This window comes from Brassica oleracea, chromosome C5 (assembly GCF_000695525.1).
Source record: "Brassica oleracea var. oleracea cultivar TO1000 chromosome C5, BOL, whole genome shotgun sequence".
In the NCBI taxonomy this organism is placed as follows: Eukaryota; Viridiplantae; Streptophyta; class Magnoliopsida; order Brassicales; family Brassicaceae; genus Brassica; species Brassica oleracea.
The window spans coordinates 19,060,624-19,083,804 of record NC_027752.1 but is presented as its reverse complement, the minus strand read 5'-3'; the positions used below and the strand labels follow the sequence as shown (position 1 = coordinate 19,083,804).

Here is a 23,181-nt window from a genome sequence, read left to right as displayed (position 1 = left end):
AACCGTAGGACGGTTTATGCTTGGTTCGCAAGGAAAGATAAATGTCAAGTTTCCGCGGATAAGTACGAAGTATTCGAAGATAATTAGAAAAATGGGGAAAACGGAATATCTCCATTTTTAAGTTATGACGGCTTAAGGGCAGAAGAGGAAAAAGCGTAAACCGAACTAGGAGCGAGTATATAAAGGAGTCCTAGGCGAGAGGCACAAAGAAGACTTTTTTCACAGCAAACTTAGCACTGAGAGCGATTTTAGGCAATTTTCCGTTTTTGTTATTCGAGCTGCGACTCAATTAGGTTTTTGCCGTCTTAGGGTTTTAGAACTAGGAATCTCGCCGACAGCTCTCGTTGCGCAGGCACTTACCTTGTTGTAAACGCTCAAACGCAGATTCGGAATAAGAACTATCTTGCTCTTTTTTTCGATTTCTTATTTTATTACTGTTCTCGTTTCGTGTTCTGATTGCTTGGCGTGTGGTATTAGCAGATATCCGGGACCTCTGGGAAATTAGAGTTCTCCTACTTTCCTAATTTAAACGGAAATCGACAGTGCGAATTTCGGTTCCCACTCATCAAGTTAAAATTTTCGAGTTATTTTTGCAGAAATATATTCATAACATGTGACCAACGTCAATTAAAACACCGTACCGGAGATTATAAACATTTCGGTTTGGTTTGGTATAAAGAATAGGGTTTATATACTTGTCCGCTCGTTATAGAGAACCACAATGGTCTCTGAAAATATAAAAATTCCTGCCTCTCTTTCCGCCGTCGTCCCCGATTCACGAAGACACCTCTTAGCTGTATAATCCGCAATGCTCATGGCGATCTCATGAGTAGATTCTTATAACTAATAAATTAGGATTCCGCGTTCTTTGTCCCATTCTTAGCTTTCATGAACATTTAAGATTTCTGGATCTATGATTTGGGGATGTAGAGACTTAGAGATTAGAGTTAGTGTATTACTGTGTGTTTGTTTTATTCATTCTGGGAGTATATAGATGATGAAGATGATGAGATATAGCAGGTACTTAAGATCAGTCTGTTGTATCCTTTGGAATGTTTCATGGTGCAGCAGCTTTGTAACTCTGCTATGCCGAATCTTCCGGATACTCAGACTGAGTGACTTTTCAAATGAGCTTCTTTCTGATTCAATCATCTTCTACTTCCTTTTGTTGCAACGGTTCCCATTGTTTGTTTCTCGGCTTCTCTTTTGATTTCGCACCTAAAATTTTTATTTTTCCCGACCAAAATAAAAGTGCTGCTGTATCATTGACTTTTTTGTAAACGAATCTGTTTATTGCAACTTCTGTTTAGTAATGGTTTTGAATAAAATTTGAGTTATGTTTTATTGATGATTGGTTTGTTCATCGTGGATTTGTATAGTGACATATTATATATCCATCATTAGAAATGCTGATTACTTTCCGTCTCAGAGAAATCAAAATCTTGGGTTTATTTGAGATTTTTTTGGGGGTCCTCAGGAGCTCGAGTCCTCCTTGGTAGCTTAGAAGCAAAATCCATGATAAACGAAAGCGATTTAACTATTATGGCGTTAATAAGGATGATAAAATGATGATATGGAGAGCTAAATGTGAGCCATTATCTCTTAAGCTGGATTAAAGGCAAAGAGCTTCTTGCTCGCATCAACCTACCCACATAGATTGTTGCCATTGACAAATGTGACCGACCGAACTTGTGTATACAAAACAAAAGGGTTTGTGCGGATAAGGTTAAGAAAGTAAGATCGAGGAGCGTACACATTCCTTGCAATATGCTGCAAAGTGACAATTGACACGTAGATAATGAGATAACACTCTGCCTTCATGTAAGCAAGTAACCAATACAGAACCGAAGAAGTTGGTTTCGATTTGGTTTGTCAATTCGGTTTAAGATTTGGTTTGCGAATCCGGTTAAAACTTAAAACTAGTCTTTTGAGTTTGGAGTCTCCTTTTCTCGGTCTCGCCTCGTTTCACGAATCTCGTCTCTATTCCTCAGGTCTTTTAGATCGATCGGATCTGAATCATGGACGAGGAGGCAGCAAAACCTAGAGACACCACCATAAACCAGCAACAACAATACTATTACGGAACGTTTCAAGGCGTTGCAAATTATCCTCCTCCCGCTCCGCCACCGCTTCCGCATCAACCTATTGTCACGAGTCCCTTGCTTCCTCCTGTACATGGTTATCAGACTCTCCAAGGTTACCTTTCTTTTGTATAATTATTATATGATCTAATAGTGTTTGAGATTGATAGGTCATGGTGGTGGATTTGTGAATTACGCTCAAGGATACCCTGTTGTTCCTGGTATCTTGTTTATTCATTTTTGAATTTTGAATGAAACATCATTACACATTGCTATGTATGATTTGATTGTATTATGATCAGATAATGAGGGTTGTTTTTTGTTACCTTTTTTTTTTTCATTTTGATATTGGTTAATGATGATAGTAATTCTTGGTTTTTGGTGTTTTTAGAATATACAGTGGTTGAGGTGAGACCGGTGAGAGAGCATGACGTTCCTTGCTGTGGCTTTGGCATGGGCTGGTTCTTGTGAGTTCCTTCTTTATTTCTTTTGCATCTTATATCATCTCTTTATCAATTCTTATTTACAAGTGTTGCCTAATTTGAATTTCATTTGATCAATTGATCCTGATTCATTATAAGATCTAAACAAACAATAAGCTTGAACATGTGGAATCTTGGTTCTTGGTTAGTAGATTATAGACTATTATCAATATATATCTAGTTTGTTGGGGATCTTGCCTTTGACAGAACCTTTTGATATCTAGTCATTGTGGGATACTTTTCTAGTTTTAAAACTTTGTCATTCTCTCATGCTTGTGACTTGAATTGTTACGGTGTTTTGGCTTTGGTCCTAGGTTTATTATGGGCTTCTTGTTCGGTGGGATCCCTTGGTATCTCGGTGCTGTTATTATTCTTTTCACCTCAGTTGATCATCGCGAGAAGGCTGGTTACGTTGCTTGTTCTGTCGCAGTGAGTTTCTCTATTTCCTGTTTCTTTCATTACCTTTGCTGCAGATACACGACTTTATTCGCCATATAGTCCTCTCATACATGTCATTTTGCTGTCTCATGTCTTATCCAGTCCGTTGTCTATTTGATTGCCGTCATGCTCGGGATGGCTGGGAATATTAACATCATCTGGTGACAGATACTCCCTTACATATCACATTTCAATAACGTATATGCATCATCATAACCATAGTGATTTACAAAAGCAAATGTTGTTATTCTGTGTTGTATTTATTTGTTTACAACAATGATCAATATGTTCTTGATTCCTTTGATGGCATCTTCCTGTAGTATATTTTTGTGATAAGCTTTGATAATCTTTACAAGCCTATGTACTATACAAGTTCCAATGAAGTTGGATGTGTTTCAAAGCATTTTTTTGTCATTTGTAAGCTAAAGAAAATTTAAAAGGAATTTGTAAATTTAAAAACAAATATTCAAGCGAGATTATGGGAAAATAAAGTCTATTGAAATGAAAAAATCATTAAGCTACCAGAAAAAAAGGCTTTTTTTAACGGATTATTCTTTACAAGACATAACCTACCGGTTACCACAACGTGTACAAGGACTTCCGTGACACAAATTTGAACGGAGCAATGGAGCAAATGTATACCGAGATGGCTTCAATAAAGAGTCAGGTTCTCTTGCATCCAGATCATCAAGACAAACACTGTCCCAGCCAGTTTGTGCAAGAGAGAGAGCAAGAAGCAGTTTCACAACAGCAAGATCAAGTTCCCTTTGGTATTAAGGAAGGTCAGACTCCCACCAGAAAGCTCAAGACCACCTACAAGGCCTCATATACTTGTTCATGTAAAAGCCCTTGTAAGGTCTCAAAGTTTCATACTTTTTGAGGAATTCAAAGTCGCTCGCTAATTTTGTGTGATTATGATGAATTGTTTTTTTCGATGATCATTATTGAAATAACCATAATGTTCAAACAGATCACTACAAGCATAAAATACTAGTAATAATTAGCATAACATATGTCTGCATTAAACAAGATTTGAGGTTCAAAAATTCAGGAAAAAAAACAAAACAATAGTCGCCCAGTAGGAAACATGTCTATTTGCTAAACAAATTATCTCTATTATTTTGTTAAAAACCTAAATTTAAAATCTCAACCCGACCACTAGCCATGTTGAGGAAACGACGACGACGCTGAGGCATCATATCTTCCACGGATTTTTGCAGCAGCAACCTCACACAGTTCCTCGTAATACTCCTCATACCTCCGCAACAACTGTTTCTCCTCTTCGTCGTCCTTTGAATCAACCTTCCACGACGCGTCACTATTCACCGGCAACGTCGGTGCATAGGCAGCCTCAGCCATCTTCAGTTTCTCTTCTTCCGCATCTGTTTTGATCTCCATCAGATTGTTGAGGTTTTTGCAGAACTCGTCCATCTTCACTTTCTTATGAGCATCCACGATCAACGACGACGACGAGTAGCCCTCGCCGTTGATGATCCCTGAGTGATGGTTTCCGTGGAGAAACCGCTGTGCAACGTCATCGAAGGAAGGGCTGCCAAACGTGAACGGTTTTCCTGAGCCGGAGTAGATGAGAAATCCGACGTCGGCGCCGCAGAGAATGGAGAGTTCACTGAGCTTAGTGTAAATTCCGTTTTTACGCTTTGAAAACGTGACCATTCTGTCTTCGTTTTTCGTTACCTTTTTAATATCTATCTTTTGTCTTCCTTTTGTTTTTTTCCCTCCCATCTTTTTGGCAAATAATATGAAATTACACAAAATGGAAAAAGAGATAATTTAGAATGAATTGTTGTTACAAAAAAAAAAAAAAAAAATTTAGAATGAATTTTCCTCTTCTTGTTTTAGTTAAGAAAATATTTTGTTACTGTTTTCTGAGAGCAGAACTATGTTTTATAGATAAAAGAATGTGGTAGTAATTATTGTATTGCATGAAATTTAGTCAATGCTTCAGTTTTTGTTTTTGAAAATTTGATTTCTGTAAGGTAATCTTGTGAACGAGAGTTATGTCATCTATGATAGTCTTAGATGCAAATTAATTGTTCTTCTTTTTTACTACACCGGTCAAAAAATCACATTATGGTACCTCCTAAAACTATGACGACATAATTATCACTCACAATCAGGGGAGTTCCTACGGTTACGGAGGCCATAAGCAAAAAAAAAAATTGGGGGCCTATGTAATTGTGGATTCATTTTATTTTTAATGTTTTCTTATTAATACTCCCTCCGTTTTTTTATATATGACGCTTTAGGATTGTGCACATAGATTAGGAAACATTTAATTTTTATACAAAAATATCACTAATTGTTTACCTAACCACAATTTAACCAATAATAAAATAGAAACTATAATATCATTGGTCATCTAGCTTTAATTAGTAATAAATTTTACATAGAAAATTGAAAACGTCAAATAATTTGGAACAAAAAAATTCTTCTAAAACGTCATATATAAAAAAACGGAGGGAGTATTATTTTTGTTTTTTCACTGACATATTAGTAATGGACTGAATTTAATTCATTTTGACATTGGTATATTCTTTTATACTTTACAAAACAGTAAAATCCAAAATTATTTATAAAAATTATAATGGAACTCTTAAAAATGGGAGCCTTACAAAATAGGGGCCCAAGGTCCATGCTTGAGTTGGCTGTGCCCAGGGACGTCCCTGCTCACAATGTTACATTTATTTAATTTACAAGAAAATGTCAAACTTTCAAAACAAAAAAAAAGTTGAATCATTAACTAACCTTTCATGCAATAGCTAAACTTGATGGTTTGAAAATTTTAATTACGAGTGAAATAATCTATAGTATTAAAAATGATCATAATTTTTTTTTTCTTTCCCCTTAATGAAAAACTCAATTTTATCTAAAATGTTTCTACTTTTCGGAAAATATTTTAATTCTTACTAGTGGCATTTTAGTCTTTTGGTTTTGGGTCTATAACTATAAATAAAGCTTAATGACTCATTAATGCCCAAATTCGAAAAATTCATTAGTATCATTTGAGACAAACATTTAACTACACACCAATGAAATTTAACCTTAAATATAAAATCAAAAGTTTCGTGGTCATCTTTATTATAGACTAGGGCCGGCCCACCCTACGGGCGGGATATTTATATTTGTGTTATGATAATTTGTATAATTTATTTTGTTGGTTTTGGGATTTTAAATAGATGGTTGTTTATGCATATGGTATATGGTATATGGACTTTTTGGGTTTTTTTTTGTCTTTTTTTAACTAATGACCCTAGGAGAGTGGTTCTTCGTTTATGGTATCTTTCTGAAAGGAATGTAGTTTATATATTATATTTTGATGTATTTATGTACTTAGATATCTGATGTGTTGGGTTTAATATTGTCACTATATTGAAACGTTTAGATGTTATGGTTTAGGAGGGTTGTATTATGTTTGTGTGTTGCTATTGAAACACATTTGTTGTATAGAAATCATATGATTGAGTTACGTGGAATTTTTTTTGTTTTTTTTGCTTCTTTTGTTTTCTATGTTTGTCTTCATTCTATTTAATGGAATTAGTGGAGTGTGCCAACTTTTTTCCCCCGCCAAGTTTTTAATATTAATAAAACGGAAGCAAACCCAACTACAAGGACGAAGCCCAACAAAACAAACATCAGGAAGCCCAAAACCCTACGGGACAAATAAGATAAGTTAAATGGGTATGCGGCTCAAAACAAAAGAAACCGGACGACTTCGGTAGGTCCACGCGTCAAGGAGGCCGGACACGTGTAAGGATCAACACCGTCAGGACGACACGCGTCTCTTCCGCCTCAACTTGAGCGTCACCACCTCGAGGCGTCGTCGGAGCTACACCACCGCAAACCTCGAGCTCAGAATACCGGAGAGCCTCCATCGAAACCAACTCTTCTCTTCAACGCTTTGTCTTCACTTCGGAGAGCTTCATCGATCCAATCGAGATCTCATCCGACTGAACAAAGCTGTGAACCACTTGGAACCACGAACCGAGAACCACACACGAGCCACAAGCGGGATCCAAAACCGATCCAACGAACTGAAACACCTAAAGCCGGCGACGCAAGACTGAGAGAGCCTTCACCCCCCGGAGACAAAACCGACGACAGCGGAGCTGAAAAAGCCTCCACCTCCCGGAAACAAGGACCGGCGGCGACGGAGCTGTAGGAGCCTCCACCTCCCGGAAACGAAACATCAACTGGCAAGACGACTAGCTTCACCGCGCCAAACCTCCACACGACCGCACCTTTACTCCAGAAGCAGATCCGCCACGGATGGGACCTGAACCAGAACTCAGGCAAGGTGGAGGTCAGAGGAGACAAAAGAGAAGCGAAGGACCAACATATTTTACGGTAGCTCGAGGGGATCCGGCGACGGCACGCACGCTCACGCGCCGGCCGCTCGCCTGACCCAATCTTAGATCTACTTTCTCTCTCTACTCTCTTTCTCTCTACTGCTGCTGCTTCTTCTTCCTCTTTTCTTTTGTGGAGTGTGCCAACTATAATCTCGAAAGTTATTTGAATGAGTTTATTTTTTTATAGTAAGTTTCCACATGTTTATTTTGTACTTATCTTTATTTCTTTTCCTGATACAGGTACGACCAATGACTTTGTGATTATTGAATATAACTTAAATTCTGGAAAGAATTTATGATTTGCAGTGTTCAAAATTTGAAATTTATTAATGGCTAAGACAATATAATGGAAACGAATGTAATGAATACCAGAGGGGAGATCGTGGGTGGGTTGTGTAGGCTGGAGAAGTAGAGAGACCTAGGGTAAATTGAGAAGTAGGAGAGTTGGGGCAGATGCATGATAGATTCCTACTTCACGCTAATCTTTCGTTCTCCTCTTCAAGCACTTCACAACACTCGTGGTGAGTTGTGAAACTCATGCTGGGTTTATATTGTAACATGCCACAGGAAAAATTGGATCTTTGTATAGAAGAAGTAAATAACACAGAATTCTCAAGTCTGATAGTTTATATTTTTTGGTCTCTCCTTCATCTGACAAATCTCATTTTTCAATCTTTTCTGTAGAAGATTCGTTTAAACTTTGCTTGTCTTTAACTCGATCTCGTCGTCTCTCTAACTCTCTCTAGCGTTCTTATCTCGCAGGTTCACTCTCGAATGACCAGATCGCGACTCCTATCACTCGTGTGTTTGCGAAAGCTCAGAAGAAAGAAAGAACGAAAGCGTAAGACACAAGCAAGTTTTAGAGTTCCTTGTCAATAGACTAGGTACATCTCCTTCAGGATCGAGACCTGGTAATCTACTATCTCTCAGTGTTTATTGTGTTTACAGAAGATCAACTCTCTCTACTAACAATGGAGATGATTCTTGTTGCAGAGAAGATCGTCTTGAAGAAGAAGAAGAAGGTTGTTACAAAACAACCTTATCCGTTAGCTTATATCTCGAGTAAGCCTTTTCCTTCTGGGCCACACTTAATATCATTGAGGCCCATCTGTTGATCGCTTATGTTTCTATATGTTAGGTCGCAGTTGGGCCTAAGTCCATTCAGTGTTGTCGAGCTGGATCACACACCACTTTCTCACAATCTCCACCTTGGTGAGTGACTCCACCGACGACTGCAGACCTAATTTCTTCGAAAGAGATCAGCTCTGTCTTCAATCTCCGACAAGCTGCTTCAATGTCTTTTGATCTTCCCGATCCTGGTACTAGCTTCGTTTTGTCCTCACTCCGCGCTAGACTTCTTTCCTCTAACTCTCCAGATTTCCTCTGTTCTGTCTCGCTGACTTCCGAGACTAATCCCGCCCTCCTCCGTCGTCTTCTCAGTTCCAAAAACGACCGGCGACTTCCCTCTTATCAAGCTTCCAATACCTTCAGACGAGTGAGACACCCATTAAACTTCTCTACTGGTAAGGTTTTAGTCAACATATCTGCTGGATTGATTGACGTATGAATCTTTAGGCCCTTTGCTACTCCATCTGCTATTATCTCTCGTATGAAGTTGTACTTTACCGCCATGTGCTTAGACCTCTCTCTGTAGATAAAATTCTTTGATAGATAGATCGCACTCTGAGAGTCACAGTGTACTTCAATCACTCCCGCGCTAAGTTTTAATTCTTCGCAGATGCCCTTTACCATATCCCTTCTCTGATTGCTTCAGATAAGGACATGTACTCAGCTTTCGTAGTCGACAACGCAATGATCTTGAGCAACGAAGATCTCCAGCTCACCGTGTTTCCTCCTACAGTGAAGACGTAGCCTGCAATTGACCTTCTCTTGTCCAAGTCTGCAGCATAATCAGAGTCGCGGTATCCTCTGACTTCAAACTTCTCTTCCTTTGTGAAAGTTAAGTTCAAGTCTAACGCTCCTTTTATATAACGCATTATCCACTTGATTGCTAACCAGTGATCCTTTCCAGGTTTGCTCATAAACCGACACACCATTCCGACTGCGTAAGCGAGGTCTGGCCTGGAACCAACCATCGCGTACATGAGGCTTCCTACTGCGCTGGTGTAAGGTATATCCTCCATCCCTCTAGTCTGCTCTGCTTCGTTGTCTCTAGTTAAGGATTTTAGCTTAAATTGTGACCCGAGCGGTGTACTCACCGCTCTACACTCTTCCAATTCAAAGGTCTTCAAGTAGTCTTTATGTGATAGAACTAAGGATGAACTTTTCCTGTCTCGTAGAATGTCCATTCCTAGAATTTTCCTCGCTTGCCCTAGATCCTTCATCTCAAATTCCATGCTCAGTTGATCTTTTAGCTTCTGAATCCTGCTCATCTGCTTAGATGCTATCAACATGTCGTCAACGTATATTAGTAGATAGACCATATCTTCCACTGTTGATCCCTTCAAGTACATGCATGGATCATATTCGCTCCTTCTGTAGTTCTGTTTCATCATGAAATCATCGAATCTATGATTCCATTCTCTCGGTGATTGCTTATGTCCGTAGAGAGACTTCTTAAGCAAACACACGAAATCCTCCTTTCCCTTTAGAATATAACCCTCTGGCTGCTCCATGTAGATCCTCTCCTTAAGTACTCCGTGTAGGAAAGCCGTCTTTACATCAAGTTGTTCTAGCTCTAGGTCGTAGTTCACCACTGCCGAAAGGAGTATACGAATAGATACGTGTTTCACCACTGGTGCAAACACATCATTGTAATATATTCCCTCTATTTGAGCATATCCTTTAGCCACCAGTGTCCCTTTGTATCTTGGTGGTTCAAGCCCTGGAATCTCAGGTTTCAGCTTATAAATCCACTTACATCCAATGACCTTCTGATCCTTAGGTCTCTCCACATATTCCCATGTTTCATTCTTCTCGAGAGATGTCATTTCTTCATCTGAAGCTCCTATCCAGAGTCTCCAATCTTTGCTCTGTCTTGCTTCTGCATAGCTTCTCGGCTCCTCTAGCTCCAAGTCTTCGGTACTAGATAACACATATGCTAGATAATCTGCATCTTCGAATTTTGAGGGAGGCTTTAGAGTTCTCCTCTCTCCATTTCTTGCCAATAAGTAGTTGTCCAACTCCTGCGTTTGAGGTTCTTCTGTTTCAGAGTCAGTTTCTGATCTCATCTCTTCTTCAGTAGTCTCCTGAGTCTGTGATGATTGAGTCTCAACAGCTCCACCTGAATTTGAGCTCTCTCCTTCAAATTCCTCTAGGTTGTTGCTGAACGTGACTTTCTTCTTCGTTATCTTTGTTTCTACTTCCTTCTGTAACGCTTCTTGATCTTCCTCCTTCTTAAGATCTTTGAAGAATCTCTCCTCGTTGAACACTACATCTTTAGAAATGACAACTTTCTCTTCCTCTAAAAGCCATACTCGATAACCCTTTGTTCCTTGTGCATACCCCAAGAAGATCCCTCTCGCAGCTCTGGGGTTTATCTTTTCTTTCACTTAATGCACATATGCAATGCAGCCAAAGCTTCTCAAGTGTCTAAAGGGGGCATAGGGGCTGCTTGAGGTGGTTATTACGGAGAAATTTCAATTAGGTTCGATTTCTGGAAAACTGGAATTTGATTGATTCAAATTTTAAATCAAACCAAAACAGTAGACTCGCGATACAAAGCACATTTGCAGGAAAAGAAGAACCCTAATTCTCAAATCCAAATCCTTTCATCCAGAAGCTATGTTTGGAACAAGATGATTGTTGAATCTGAGGAAGTTCTCTTCTTCTCGTCAGGAAGAATTGAGATCTGATGTGTCAAAAGCAGTCGAGGTAAGCAGAGGTCGCTATTAGAGGTCATATAATGGTTGTTGAGTCAAGACAGAAGAGTTTGAACTTGATCTACACTTCTCTAAGTAGGTTGAATGTGTTTTACCTGGCATACTAGGTTCAACAAGAGACCTCAGTAACACACTGGCTCTGAATCCAGTAGTATTGGAAGCAGGCAAGAAACCAAATGTTGCTACTTAATTTATTAATAGAGGAATCTTATAATACTATGAAACCGTATCAATATTATCTTGAAAGAGATTTAAACCGCAGTTTTTGCTCAAAGTGCATTTGAAAATGAGAAATGTATAATTTCATATGTAGGACAACTCACTTCTTTGTTTTTCCATCAAAGAGTAATGTTTGATGCTCATAGAAGATTTTAATAGTGCCATGGAAACATTTAAAATTGACTTGGAACATGATCCACTCAATGATGCGCTTTTGAGAGGTGTTAAAAAAGTAATTGCTTTTACAATTATCTATGTTTATGTGAGAATCAATTTTTTTAAACTAAATGTCTATTTGTCGTTTATGCAGATGTGTCTACAAATGCGTTGTCAACAAGAGCACTACATAGATCTCTAGGATTTGTCGAAAGGGTAAATATCATTAGTCGTTTCAAGATATGTACATACTTTTTATGTATAAATATAAATATTGGTGAACAATCGTGCCGAAGATACTTCAAGGTTTTGAAAAATTATTGGTCGACATTTAATACTCGGAACATATTAGTATTTCTTTGGTCTTTACATTACGATAGAACATTAAAAGACCCAAGAGTTTCAAGATATCTATTAGATTTTTCAGGTAACTGAATAATCCATGGAAACGATGCTTCTCGACGCTGTAAATTGGTAAATTCAAGGACTTATAATTGAAATATCAGTATTCATGATCCTAACATCATAGACAGTGGCGGAGGCAGTGAATAAACAAGGGGGTGTAAGTGTATAATGTAACAAATATTGATTAATTAGTTCATTTTTTACAGTTTGACACCATGTTAATTATGAAACCGCCATTGCTATTTTATATATCTAGTTTTGACCCCCTAGATTTGGATCCTACCTCTGCCACTGATCGTAGACATGTTTTGGACCAAAGCATCATGAACATGTTGACTTGGGGGTGAATACTTCTTAGAGCATGATTAATGTGGGGTTTTTAGGATAAGGATTTTAGCGGAATATAAAAAACCGTCTCTTAACTTTTAACTAAAAAACTATGAACCGGTTCTTAAATATTATATTTAAAAACCGGTTCTTAGTTTTTTTAGTTAAAAGTTAAGAGACGGTTTCGTATATTCCGCTAAGAATTTCATCCTAAAAACCCTCGTTGATCATGCTCTGATACTGTTACTTTTGTATAACGTTTTGATATCAATATTTTAACTTTTCACAAATCATTTCTCTCTTATCACGAGCGATTCACACAAACTGAAGTTATTTTTGCAAAGTCCCAAGGGTAGTAGTGTTACCGTTAAAGTATACGACGACTCATATAACTTGTGGTCTAAAAATGTTTTGGCTGTAATATGAAAGAATCAAAGCAAAAGCTAGTGGACTAGAGAGGCTGCCACATAAGATCAATAAAACGATAAACAAGAATCTCAATACCCAATGAGTAAAGAGATAAATATTACTTCAAAGATAACAAACCTCACTCACAATATCTCTATTTAATCCAAACATATCCGAACGTTTTCAATCACTCTCACTCACAAGTTAGTCACAAAAAAAAAAAGAAAAAGAAGAAACTTCAATGGCCTCTTCAACAATGGCTCTCTCCTCCCCTGCCTTCGCTGGAAAGGCCGTGAAGCTTTCTCCTGCAGCATCAGAAGTCCTTGGAAGCGGCCGTGTGACAATGAGGAAGACCGTCGCCAAGCCAAAGGGACCATCAGGCAGCCCATGGTACGGTTCCGAAAGAGTCAAGTACTTGGGTCCATTCTCTGGCGAGCCACCGAGCTACCTTACCGGAGAGTTCCCAGGAGACTACGGATGGGACACCGCAGGCCTCTCAGCCGATCCCGAGACATTCGCAAGGAACCGTGAGCTAGAAGTTATCCACTGCAGGTGGGCCATGCTTGGAGCCCTAGGCTGTGTCTTCCCGGAGTTGTTGGCTAGGAACGGAGTCAAGTTCGGAGAGGCGGTTTGGTTCAAGGCCGGCTCACAGATCTTCAGCGAAGGAGGACTTGACTACTTGGGCAACCCGGGCTTAGTCCACGCTCAGAGCATCTTAGCCATTTGGGCCACTCAGGTGATCCTCATGGGAGCTGTTGAGGGTTACAGAGTCGCCGGAGAGGGACCATTGGGAGAAGCAGAGGACTTGCTATACCCAGGAGGCAGCTTCGACCCATTGGGCCTTGCTACCGACCCAGAGGCTTTCGCCGAGTTGAAGGTGAAGGAGATCAAGAACGGAAGATTGGCTATGTTCTCTATGTTTGGATTCTTTGTTCAAGCCATTGTCACTGGTAAGGGACCGTTGGAGAACCTTGCTGACCATTTGGCTGATCCAGTCAACAACAACGCTTGGGCCTTCGCCACCAACTTCGTTCCCGGAAAGTGAGCGAAGTTTTATTTTGTAATTTGCTTCAGTCTTTTTGAATTCGAGTGAGAGGGTTTGTGTTTGTGATGGATGGTTAAGACTTTCAGATGTAAAATTTGTCAGTCTGTTTGATTCTGTCATTAATCGAATAACTCGTTTCTCTTAACTTGTGTTGTGTAATAACTAAAATGGTTTATTATGCTCTTGGGTCCATTCAGCTGCAGCCATTAAGCAAATTGATGCAGCAATACACAGGTTTAAAGCCTTAATGGGTACGAGCATTATGTTCTTGTGTCCTGTAATAAACTAAAATGGCGTGAGCCTACAGAAAATGCGACTCTTGTTGGCAACAAATTCAAACTAAATGTTAACAAATTTTACACATTCAACGAATATATTTGGTGCAGCATTATTGAATTTGAGATGAATCTGATAAAAACAAAGACCTGCATGTCACAAGGACAAAGCTGACTAACAAATGACACCTAACATAGCATTTCACAAATCGACCTTTGAAGATTATTCATAGAAATGCTCATAAGAAAACAAAATCCGTTAAACATTTAACTGAAATCGCAATGGTTCCACACACAAACGATCAAACATAGAAATAAAAAAAAAAACTCAACTCAGACGAGCAAAGAAGATTCATTCTTAACCTCAAAGAAGTCCTGAAGAGCAGTCATTTTAATAGCACTCGACTTCAAGCTCTTGATTCCCTCAGCAGTGGCCAATGCTCCAGCCACAGTGGTGATAACCGGGACCTTGTAGGCTAGAGCCATTTGTCTCAGCTGCCTCCCATCCTTCTGATCAAGAGCATCGCCTGAGCTTGTGATCAACATCAGATGAATCTGACCGTTAGCCACCATATCAGCAGCATGCGGTCTTCCTTCATGCAGCTTCAACACTCTCTCCACAGGAATGCCTTTCAGCTCGAGGAAATGAGCTGTTCCGGAAGTGGCAACGATCTTGAACCCGAGGTCGAGGAAGGACACCGCGATTTTCTCCAGGTGCGGCTTGGTCATATCGTTTAAGCTGAGGAAGACTGTACCAGTTAAAGGCAGCTTTTGACCTGCAGCGATCTGAGCCATCGCAAAGGCGCTTGGGAACTCGGAGCTGATGCTCATCACTTCTCCTGTGCTTCTCATCTCTGGCCCGAGTATCACATCACAACCTTGGAACTTCTCAAATGGGAAAACAGCTTCTTTCACAGAGATGTGCTTAGGGATAACTTCTTCTTCGAAATTCAGATCTTTGAGAGATTTTCCAGACATGACCAGAGCTGCATACTTGGCAAGAGGGTGTCCAATGGCCTTTGAGACAAAAGGGACAGTACGTGAAGCTCGTGGATTGGCTTCGAGCAAGAACACATCCCCAGATGATGTGATTGCGTACTGACAGTTCATCAGCCCACAAACATTTAGCTTCTTCGCCAACTTGGTGGTCCATGACCTGATCGTTTCCAAACAAGAAGAAGGGATGGTCTGCGTCGGAAGCATACAAGCAGAGTCACCAGAGTGCACACCAGCTTGCTCGATATGCTCCATGATCCCACCAATCACAACGTTTCCATAGGAATCAGTGAGAGTATCAACATCGATCTCAATGGCATCAGAGAGATACCTATCTACCAAAACAGGTCTCTCTGGGTCAACTTCAACAGCATTCTCCAAATAGGTTATAAGTTTACTGTCATCATACACAATCTCCATTGCTCGTCCACCAAGAACATAAGAAGGCCTCACCACAACCGGGTAGCCTATCTCCTTTGCAATGGCTAATGCATCAGATTCGCTCTTCGCAATGCCTCCCTTGGGCTGCTCAATTTTCAGCTCGTTGAGAATCGCATTGAACCTCTCTCTGTCTTCAGCAGCGTCAATGGAGTCAGGGGACGTACCCCAGATGCGAACGGGCCCCTCACCACTCAAGCTCATGGGCTTGTGCTTGTCCAGATAGTTTTTGATTGGGAGAGCAAGCTTCAGAGGCGTTTGACCACCGAACTGCACGATTATGCCATCAGGTTTCTCAAGGTCAATAACATTGAGAACGTCCTCGATCGTGAGGGGTTCAAAGTAGAGCCTGTCGCTTGTATCATAATCGGTTGATACCGTCTCAGGATTTGAGTTCAACATGATAGTCTCATATCCAGCATCCTGCAATTAAAAAGTTTAAAACAATCTGTTAAGTAATTTCCAGCAAAACACAAAAGTTTAAATCGATCATCTAGAGACAGACAGACCTGTAAGGCAAAAGATGTGTGGCAACAGCAGTAATCAAATTCAATCCCTTGGCCAATACGGTTTGGCCCTCCGCCCAAAATCAAAACCTTCTTCTTGGTGTTTGGTGCTGACTCGCACTCAAAATCATACGACGAGTACATGTAAGGTGTGTGCGCTTCAAACTCTGCTGCACATGTATCCACTCTCTTGTAAGATGGAACAACAACTAGAGAGATCCTCTTGCTACGGACTTGTTCCTCTGTTGCCTTTGTAGCAAAGGCGATTTGCTTATCACTAAACCCTCGCTTCTTGACTTCGTAGAGGTCTTCCTTTGTGATCTCCGACAAGGGTGGTCCCGACATTAGATACTGTTCCACGTCCACGAGCTCTTTAAGCTGGGTCAGGAACCACTTGTCTACCATGCTCAACTCATGGATTTCATCAACCTTCATACCCTTCTTCATGGCAGCGTATATGGCATGGATCCTGTCCGGATTTGGAACTCTAAGGCTGTATTTTAGCTGATCCCAGTCCCAGTTTAGCTCTTTAATCTTTGCACAGCCCCATCCTGAGAATCCCGTCTCAAGAGACCTCAGAGCTTTCTGGAATGATTCTTGGAATGTGCGACCTAGAGCCATGGATTCCCCAACAGACTTCATCTGTGTCGTCAGCAAGGGTTGAGATCCTGGAAACTTCTCAAATGCAAATCTCGGAATCTGCATTACAAAGAAACAGACATAAAAAAAAGTATTAACTTTGAACTGGATATTACTGTGTAAATCTTCAAAGTAAAGAGCATCTCTCATTACGCAAACATAGGAACAGCTAAGAGCAAGCACAAGAAAGAGAGAGCAAACCTTTGTGACAACATAATCGATGGAAGGCTCAAAACTCGCAGGCGTTTTCCTAGTGATGTCATTAGGAATCTGATCCAAAGTATACCCAACAGACAGCTTGGCCGCCATCTTAGCAATGGGGAACCCTGTAGCCTTGGAAGCAAGAGCAGAGGACCTCGAGACCCTAGGGTTCATCTCAATGATCATCACTTCACCATCAGCAGGGTTCACAGCAAACTGCACGTTGGACCCACCGCACTCAACACCAATCTCCCTAATAATCGCAATGGAGTAATCCCTCAGCCTCTGGTACTCCCTATCAGTCAGGGTCTGCGCAGGCGCCACGGTGATGGAGTCACCAGTATGCACACCCATAGGGTCAATATTCTCAATGGAGCATATAATAACAACATTGTCAGCCAAGTCTCTCATGACCTCAAGCTCATACTCTTTCCAACCAAGCAAAGACTTCTCCACAAGAACCTGGCTCGTCACGCTCGCGGCCAAACCCGCTTTACAGATGGACTCAAACTCCTCTCTGTTATACGCAATGCCGCCACCTGTCCCACCTAAGGTAAACGCGGGCCTAATAATCAAAGGGAACTCACCGATCCTCTCAGCGATGTCGAAACACTCGTCGAGAGTGTTCCCAATCCCCGAAGGCGGAGTCTTTAGCCCGATGCTCTTCATCGCCTCCTTGAACAGCTCGCGATCCTCCGCCTTCTTGATGGCTTCAAGCTTGGCTCCGATCAGCTCGACGCCGTATCTCTCCAAGGCCCCGCTCTCTGCTAAAGCAACCGCGAGGTTTAACGCTGTCTGTCCGCCCATGGTTGGTAAGAGAGCGTCGGGCCTCTCCTTGGCGATGACCTGCTCGACGAGGTCGGGGGTCATCGGAGCGATGTAAGTGCGGTTAGCTGTTTCCGGGTCGGTCATGATGGTGGCGGGATTGGAGTTGATGAGGATGACCTCGTACCCCTCTTCTCTTAGGGCTTTGCAAGCTTGGGTTCCCGAGTAATCGAACTCGCAGGCTTGTCCGATTACGATCGGGCCAGCGCCGAGGATCATGATTTTCTTCAGATCGGTTCGCTTCCCGACGATCTCAGGTGAGAAAGGTTTGGCCTTTTCGTCGGGATTGGCTGAGTTGAGGACCCGGGTGACGACGGAGCCTTTTCGATTCAGGCATGGGAGGAGGAAGGTGGAGGACGGAGAGCTAAGTCTCGGTTTTGCTCTGTAATTGATGGCGGCGCGGGAGAAGAGTCTGGGGTTGGAGAGCTTGGAGGAGGTGAAGATGGAAGAGTGATTGTGGGAGAGGTGTAAGCAATGGTTGCTGCTCATTTTCGCTTTCTTCTTCTCCTCTCTGCCTGCTTTTCGTTGGTTGGTGTCGGCTTCTGCAGTGGAGAGAGTGAAGACGTGCAAGGGTTTTAGGGTTTCTCGGATTTTTTTTTACTTTTATTTTTTAATTTTTATTTAGTTTTTATTGATTATCCACTATTTCAGTCGAATATTGAAGGGAATATATACTTTCGGAAAGATCTACATTTATTTGACAAATGATCCTTTTTACAGTTAGTCAGATTATTATTATTATGGCATTTGTTATCCACCTATTACACTCGGACATATTGTGTAATGTTCCTACTTTTTTAAAATAATTTATTAATATGTAGTTTTTATTTTCAAATTTGCAAGATATTTCTCTATTTTTCACAATATATTTCAATATATTGAGCTGAAAAACATTTTTTCTTTAGATGAAACTTGAAAGATATGTCTGCTTTAAATTATTTTATTTTCTTTTTTGTATATGGAAAAGAAAATTGAAGAGACTTATGGAACAAATTTACTTTAGCTGAAACTCGAAAGATATGTCAGTTTTTAATTATTATTTTTTTTTGTGTATATGGAATAAAATATTGGTTTAGTGATAAAAATATGCCTAGTTGACATATCACAATTGGAGTTTAATTCTCGTTAGGAAATACTATTTACAGTAAACACTCTATAAATTAATAATTATAGGACTATGAAATTTTATTAATTCATAGAATTATTAATTTACAAAAAAAAAATTAGTTTTTTCTATTTTTAGAATTGTTTTTGTTATAAAATAAGGACATGTAGTTGATATTTTTCGTATATATATTAATTAAATTTAAAAAATTTGACTTTCTATTGTTTTTGTTATATTGTTTGGTGTATACGAAATATGTATAAAATTTAAATGTATTTTAGATATAATTTTACTAAATATTATCAAAATAGAGTTGAACTTCATTGTGAATAAAAAATAATACAATATTTTATTTATACTTATATAAACCTTATACATACATATATTATTAATTTATGATTTTAATATGACTATATATTTACATATGATTTTCTTAAAAAAATATTATCTTATTATTTTATCGATTTGTATCATATTTTAAACCGACTCAATTCGGGACCAGAAAAAGTTATTAATTTGACGTTTTTATTAATTTATCGAGTATTAATTTATAGAGTGTTTACTGTATATTACTTCAGTTCCGATATATAGGCGAAATCACATTTTTCTTACCAAAACAAAAAGAATTATGGACTTAGACCAACTACAATGCGACACCAAAACACTAATTTGGTGTAATTTTAACTCCAATGGGACACTAAAAATTATGGGAAATTGCCACAAATATCACATTCATAGTATCAATTTTCATGTTTACACTAATCATTTTTACCCTCACTTTTAATGAAGAGTATAAGACACTTATATCCTAGGGTTAACTAATCTAGACTTAGGGTTTAGAGTTGAGGGGTGTGGTAGAGTTTTTGGAATATGAAATTTAAGATTCTAATAAATATATAAATAGATACTTAGAAAATATAAAAAAAAATTAAAAAAATAGTTTCAAACATAAATTTCGATTTTCAAAAATAAAATTAAAAAAAAAATAAAAACAAATTAAAAACAAATTCAAAAAAAACAAAATTTATAAAAAAGTTCGAATTTGAAAAAGAATAATTTGAAAACATAAAAAAAATATTTTTTTATTTGTTTAAATAATGATTTATTATATATATAAATAACAAGGGTATACAAGTCTTTTGCCACTTACTGAAGAAGGTATTTTTAAAAATATCCCTTTAGTGGTGGTAAAAATGAAAAATAGTACCATGAAAGTGGTAAACATTAAATTTCCCCAAAGATTACACCATCACACCAAATATTTAATATACATATTTATTGTGTTTCATAAATATTGTCATTATTATTTAATATAGTTCAATTATTATTATTAATTAGTTAAAATTTGTAACTAAACACAAATATAATTTATTGTTTTTATTTTATATTATATAATTAAAATATTTTTTATTTTATTTTCAACTAAGAAATCACTAAATGATTATTATCATTTACTTTATATTGTAAAATATAAAATATCATAGATATTTTATTTTTTAATTTTAACAATAATAAATTTTAATTAGTGTTTTATAATATTTAGAAATTAATAATATAAGCTGGATAAGATTAAATTAATATTTAATTTGAAATAAACACTCAAACATAAAATAAATATATTATTTTGTTATGTGCTTTTCATAATTAATAGTTTGTAATTTTTAATATAATATTTTATATACAAAAATACATAAAGTATAATATTGTTAAATGAAAAATATAAATGTAAATAAATTTTATAAATATAAAATTACAAAAATTTAACAAACATAATATCTAAATATGATAAATTAATTATTTATCAATTATAAATAAGAAAATTATAAAAATAAATAAAACTGAAAACCATAAATAAAAAGTAATAATGCGATGACAAACAAAGTTGAGAAATTGCTAAAAATACAACATTCATAATACCGCTTGTCATGTTTACTATAACCATTTTTACCCTTACTTTTAAAGAGAGAAAAAACATTTATAACTCTAGGGTTAACTAATCTAGACTTAGCGTTTAGTGTTGAGGGGTGGAGGTAGAGTTTTTGGAATGTGGATTTCTGGATTCTAATAAATATAAAAATAAATCCTTAAAAAAATTAAAAATAATAGTTTCAAAAATAATTTTCGAATTTCAAAAGAAAATTTCAAAAAAAAATTCAAAAAAGATTCAAAAACTTTTTTTTTTATAAAAAAGTTTGAATTTGAAAAAGTATAATTCGAAAACATAAAAAAATATATTTTATTTTTTTATTTGTTTAAATAATTATTTATTTTATATATAAAGAACAAGGGTATAAGAGTTTTTTTCCTCTTAATGAAAAATGTATTTTTGAAAATTTCTCTTTAGTGGTGGTAAAGATGAATAATGGTACCTACAATGATGAATAAATGCACCAAGCACACAAAATTTGGTTTAATTTCAACACCAAATTTGATGTAATTTTAACACCAAATTTAATGTCATGGTTGGAGATGCTATTAGGGCATCTCTTAAGGTTGGTTTCATTTTTATTTTTCGAGTTCACTTTTATAAAAATTGAAATAATATTTATTTCAATAGTTTGATTTAAAGTAACTTTTAAAAGAAAACTTAGACGAAATCCTACATCTAGTCTAATGGGGAATCAAACTCCCAGCAAAGGCACCAAATTTAATATGTTCAAATTAACATTTAAGCTACTCTCTCAAATAAGAGGTTCACTGTAACATTTAGTGGTCGAATCCACAGATCACACAATAAACTTATGGTTGTGGATTAAGCTAGACTGAATAATAGAAAGCAATTAATAGCAAGAAATAATAGAGAACATAAGATCAATGGTTTTTGAAACAATAAGGAAAAGCACTAGACCCAAAGATTTCAAACATGCAATCATAACGGAAATCAATATGCTATAAGTTTTATTAAGAACAATCATAGAACTTGCATTCAATGGTAAGTTTACCAGCTCTCCCTCTCTCTCTACAGAAACTGTCAGATGTCTATATCCTATTAAAAACCAACTCTTGTTGTGAATTTAATTAATCAGACAAGCATTAAACACCAATTCGATATGTTTGCTAAATTCCTAGACCAACTCTTGTTGTGAATGAGTATTTAGCTCAACAGGATTCAATTCATGTAATTAATAACATTTTCGTGTCTACCAAATATCTTAAGATCAAATTTCTAGCCACTTACATAGTAACATCCATAAATAGCTATCATGTGAATAATATAATCAGATTACCCTAGCAGTTCTATCAATTAACCGTTATTCATGAACCATAAAAAATCCTTAAATCTAACAAGGTGTTTACTCATACATGATCAAAGAAAACATATTCAAAGTCTGAATAAACTGCATAAAAAGATGATAGATATAAATATTGGAGTTCCAATTGAATATTTGAAAGAGTTATGAATCTTCTCTCCAAAGCTCTCTCAAAATTTCTCTATGCAAAAAAGTTAGTGCAGCCAAAACAATGGCTGGAAAATAGTAAACATAGGGTAAAACACGGTCATGGATCTTTTTACAAATAGGGAAACTTTTGGGCCAAAGTGTAATTCTTGAAAAAAACATTAAAACTCGTCAGTTTGTTTGATCTCTACGAGTGTCGACCGACACCAACTCCATATCCGAAATCAGACTTGTTCTTTCCAGCATTTGAACTCTCAAAGCTCAAAATAGCTCCTAACCTCCAAAAGACGTACATGAACCTGCACAAACTCTAGAACAGACTCGAAACACGTCATATAGACTCTAAAACAAGACTTATAACATGGTCATAATCCATTAAAAATTAAGGAATATGAGTAAGTGTAAATTTTAGGCAATATACTATTTGCTAATTTGAGACATTTGTAGTATAGTATTTCTACATCATTTGATAATATCAGTAATTTGTGCTATAATATTTTACATGTTCGAGTGTATATATATTTTCATTTATATACATTGTTCCAAATTATTAATTTTTATAACATTTGTTTGTAATTCGTTATCAGTTTATACCGTTTATAAAACTATTTTTTATCATGTTCAATGTACTTATAGTTTCATGTGTAAATAATTTCTCAAAATATAATGTTATATTCATTAAGATTTAACACAATATTTATTATGTTTGTTGTTATTTGATGTGTTGTGTTTTTATCGGTTTTAAACTCGGTTTTGGGAAAGAATGATAGATTTTTAAGATATTTTGGTCTTCATGGCGTATTTTATTGTACTTCAGTTATATTACAGGTTACAGATTTTCTTGTTGGAAAATAAAATATTTGGAGAGGATTTTGAAGCGAAATGGGCCACTAGTTAAACTATGGTGGAACTGTGTCATAGAGCACCCAAACCGTCTCCTAGGAAACGCCTGATCCTTGACAATCTGACATGGAGCGCCGATCCGTCACCTACAGAACTCCCAATCGTGGCGAATCTGACATGGGGGG

At 37.4% G+C, this 23,181-nt stretch overlaps 4 protein-coding genes across 6 annotated transcripts; 2 read left to right on the top strand and 2 right to left on the bottom strand.

Moving 5' to 3' along the window:
• Positions 1-1,925: 1,925 nt before the first annotated feature.
• On the top strand, positions 1,926-3,404 carry LOC106292891 (60S ribosomal protein L18a-like protein). Of its 3 annotated transcripts, none has more exons than XM_013728558.1 (5): positions 1,926-2,178; positions 2,252-2,302; positions 2,473-2,548; positions 2,878-2,992; positions 3,104-3,404. In XM_013728558.1, the coding sequence occupies exons 1-5, from the start codon at positions 2,019-2,021 to the stop codon at positions 3,164-3,166; spliced, it is 465 nt and encodes a 154-aa protein (XP_013584012.1). In that variant the 5' UTR covers positions 1,926-2,018; the 3' UTR covers positions 3,167-3,404. The 3 variants fall into 3 exon arrangements, with proteins under 3 accessions (XP_013584012.1, XP_013584013.1, XP_013584014.1); XM_013728559.1 differs by having other exon boundaries at positions 1,933-2,196; positions 3,104-3,349; XM_013728560.1 differs by lacking the exon at positions 2,252-2,302 and having other exon boundaries at positions 1,933-2,196; positions 3,104-3,349.
• A 755-nt stretch (positions 3,405-4,159) lies between these two features.
• Positions 4,160-4,744, bottom strand: LOC106344709 (agamous-like MADS-box protein AGL62). The gene has a single exon (XM_013784027.1). The coding sequence runs from the start codon at positions 4,742-4,744 to the stop codon at positions 4,160-4,162; it is 585 nt and encodes a 194-aa protein (XP_013639481.1).
• Positions 4,745-12,907: 8,163 nt separating this feature from the next.
• On the top strand, positions 12,908-13,915 carry LOC106294367 (chlorophyll a-b binding protein 1, chloroplastic-like). The gene has a single exon (XM_013729918.1). The coding sequence runs from the start codon at positions 12,967-12,969 to the stop codon at positions 13,768-13,770; it is 804 nt and encodes a 267-aa protein (XP_013585372.1). The 5' UTR covers positions 12,908-12,966; the 3' UTR covers positions 13,771-13,915.
• A 306-nt stretch (positions 13,916-14,221) lies between these two features.
• On the bottom strand, positions 14,222-18,139 carry LOC106294366 (carbamoyl-phosphate synthase large chain, chloroplastic). Its single transcript, XM_013729917.1, has 3 exons — positions 16,826-18,139; positions 15,989-16,684; positions 14,222-15,902 (listed from the first exon to the last, which is right to left on the bottom strand). The coding sequence occupies exons 1-3, from the start codon at positions 18,137-18,139 to the stop codon at positions 14,379-14,381; spliced, it is 3,534 nt and encodes a 1,177-aa protein (XP_013585371.1). The 3' UTR covers positions 14,222-14,378.
• Between the last annotated feature and the right edge of the window lie 5,042 nt (positions 18,140-23,181).

Excerpts from the sequence above, each read along its gene's own strand:
- LOC106292891 (XM_013728559.1), top strand. The coding sequence starts at position 2,019 with ATGGACGAGGAGGCAGCAAAACCTAGAGACACCACCATAAACCAGCAA. Across the intron at positions 2,197-2,251 it reads TGGTTATCAGACTCTCCAAG|GTCATGGTGGTGGATTTGTG; the intron begins GTTACCTTTCTT and ends TGAGATTGATAG. Across the intron at positions 2,993-3,103 it reads ACGTTGCTTGTTCTGTCGCA|TCCGTTGTCTATTTGATTGC; the intron begins GTGAGTTTCTCT and ends TGTCTTATCCAG.
- LOC106344709 (XM_013784027.1), bottom strand. The coding sequence starts at position 4,744 with ATGGGAGGGAAAAAAACAAAAGGAAGACAAAAGATAGATATTAAAAAG.
- LOC106294367 (XM_013729918.1), top strand. The coding sequence starts at position 12,967 with ATGGCCTCTTCAACAATGGCTCTCTCCTCCCCTGCCTTCGCTGGAAAG.
- LOC106294366 (XM_013729917.1), bottom strand. The coding sequence starts at position 18,139 with ATGAGCAGCAACCATTGCTTACACCTCTCCCACAATCACTCTTCCATC. Across the intron at positions 16,685-16,825 it reads TCGATTATGTTGTCACAAAG|ATTCCGAGATTTGCATTTGA; the intron begins GTTTGCTCTCTC and ends TTTGTAATGCAG. Across the intron at positions 15,903-15,988 it reads ACACATCTTTTGCCTTACAG|GATGCTGGATATGAGACTAT; the intron begins GTCTGTCTGTCT and ends TTTTAATTGCAG.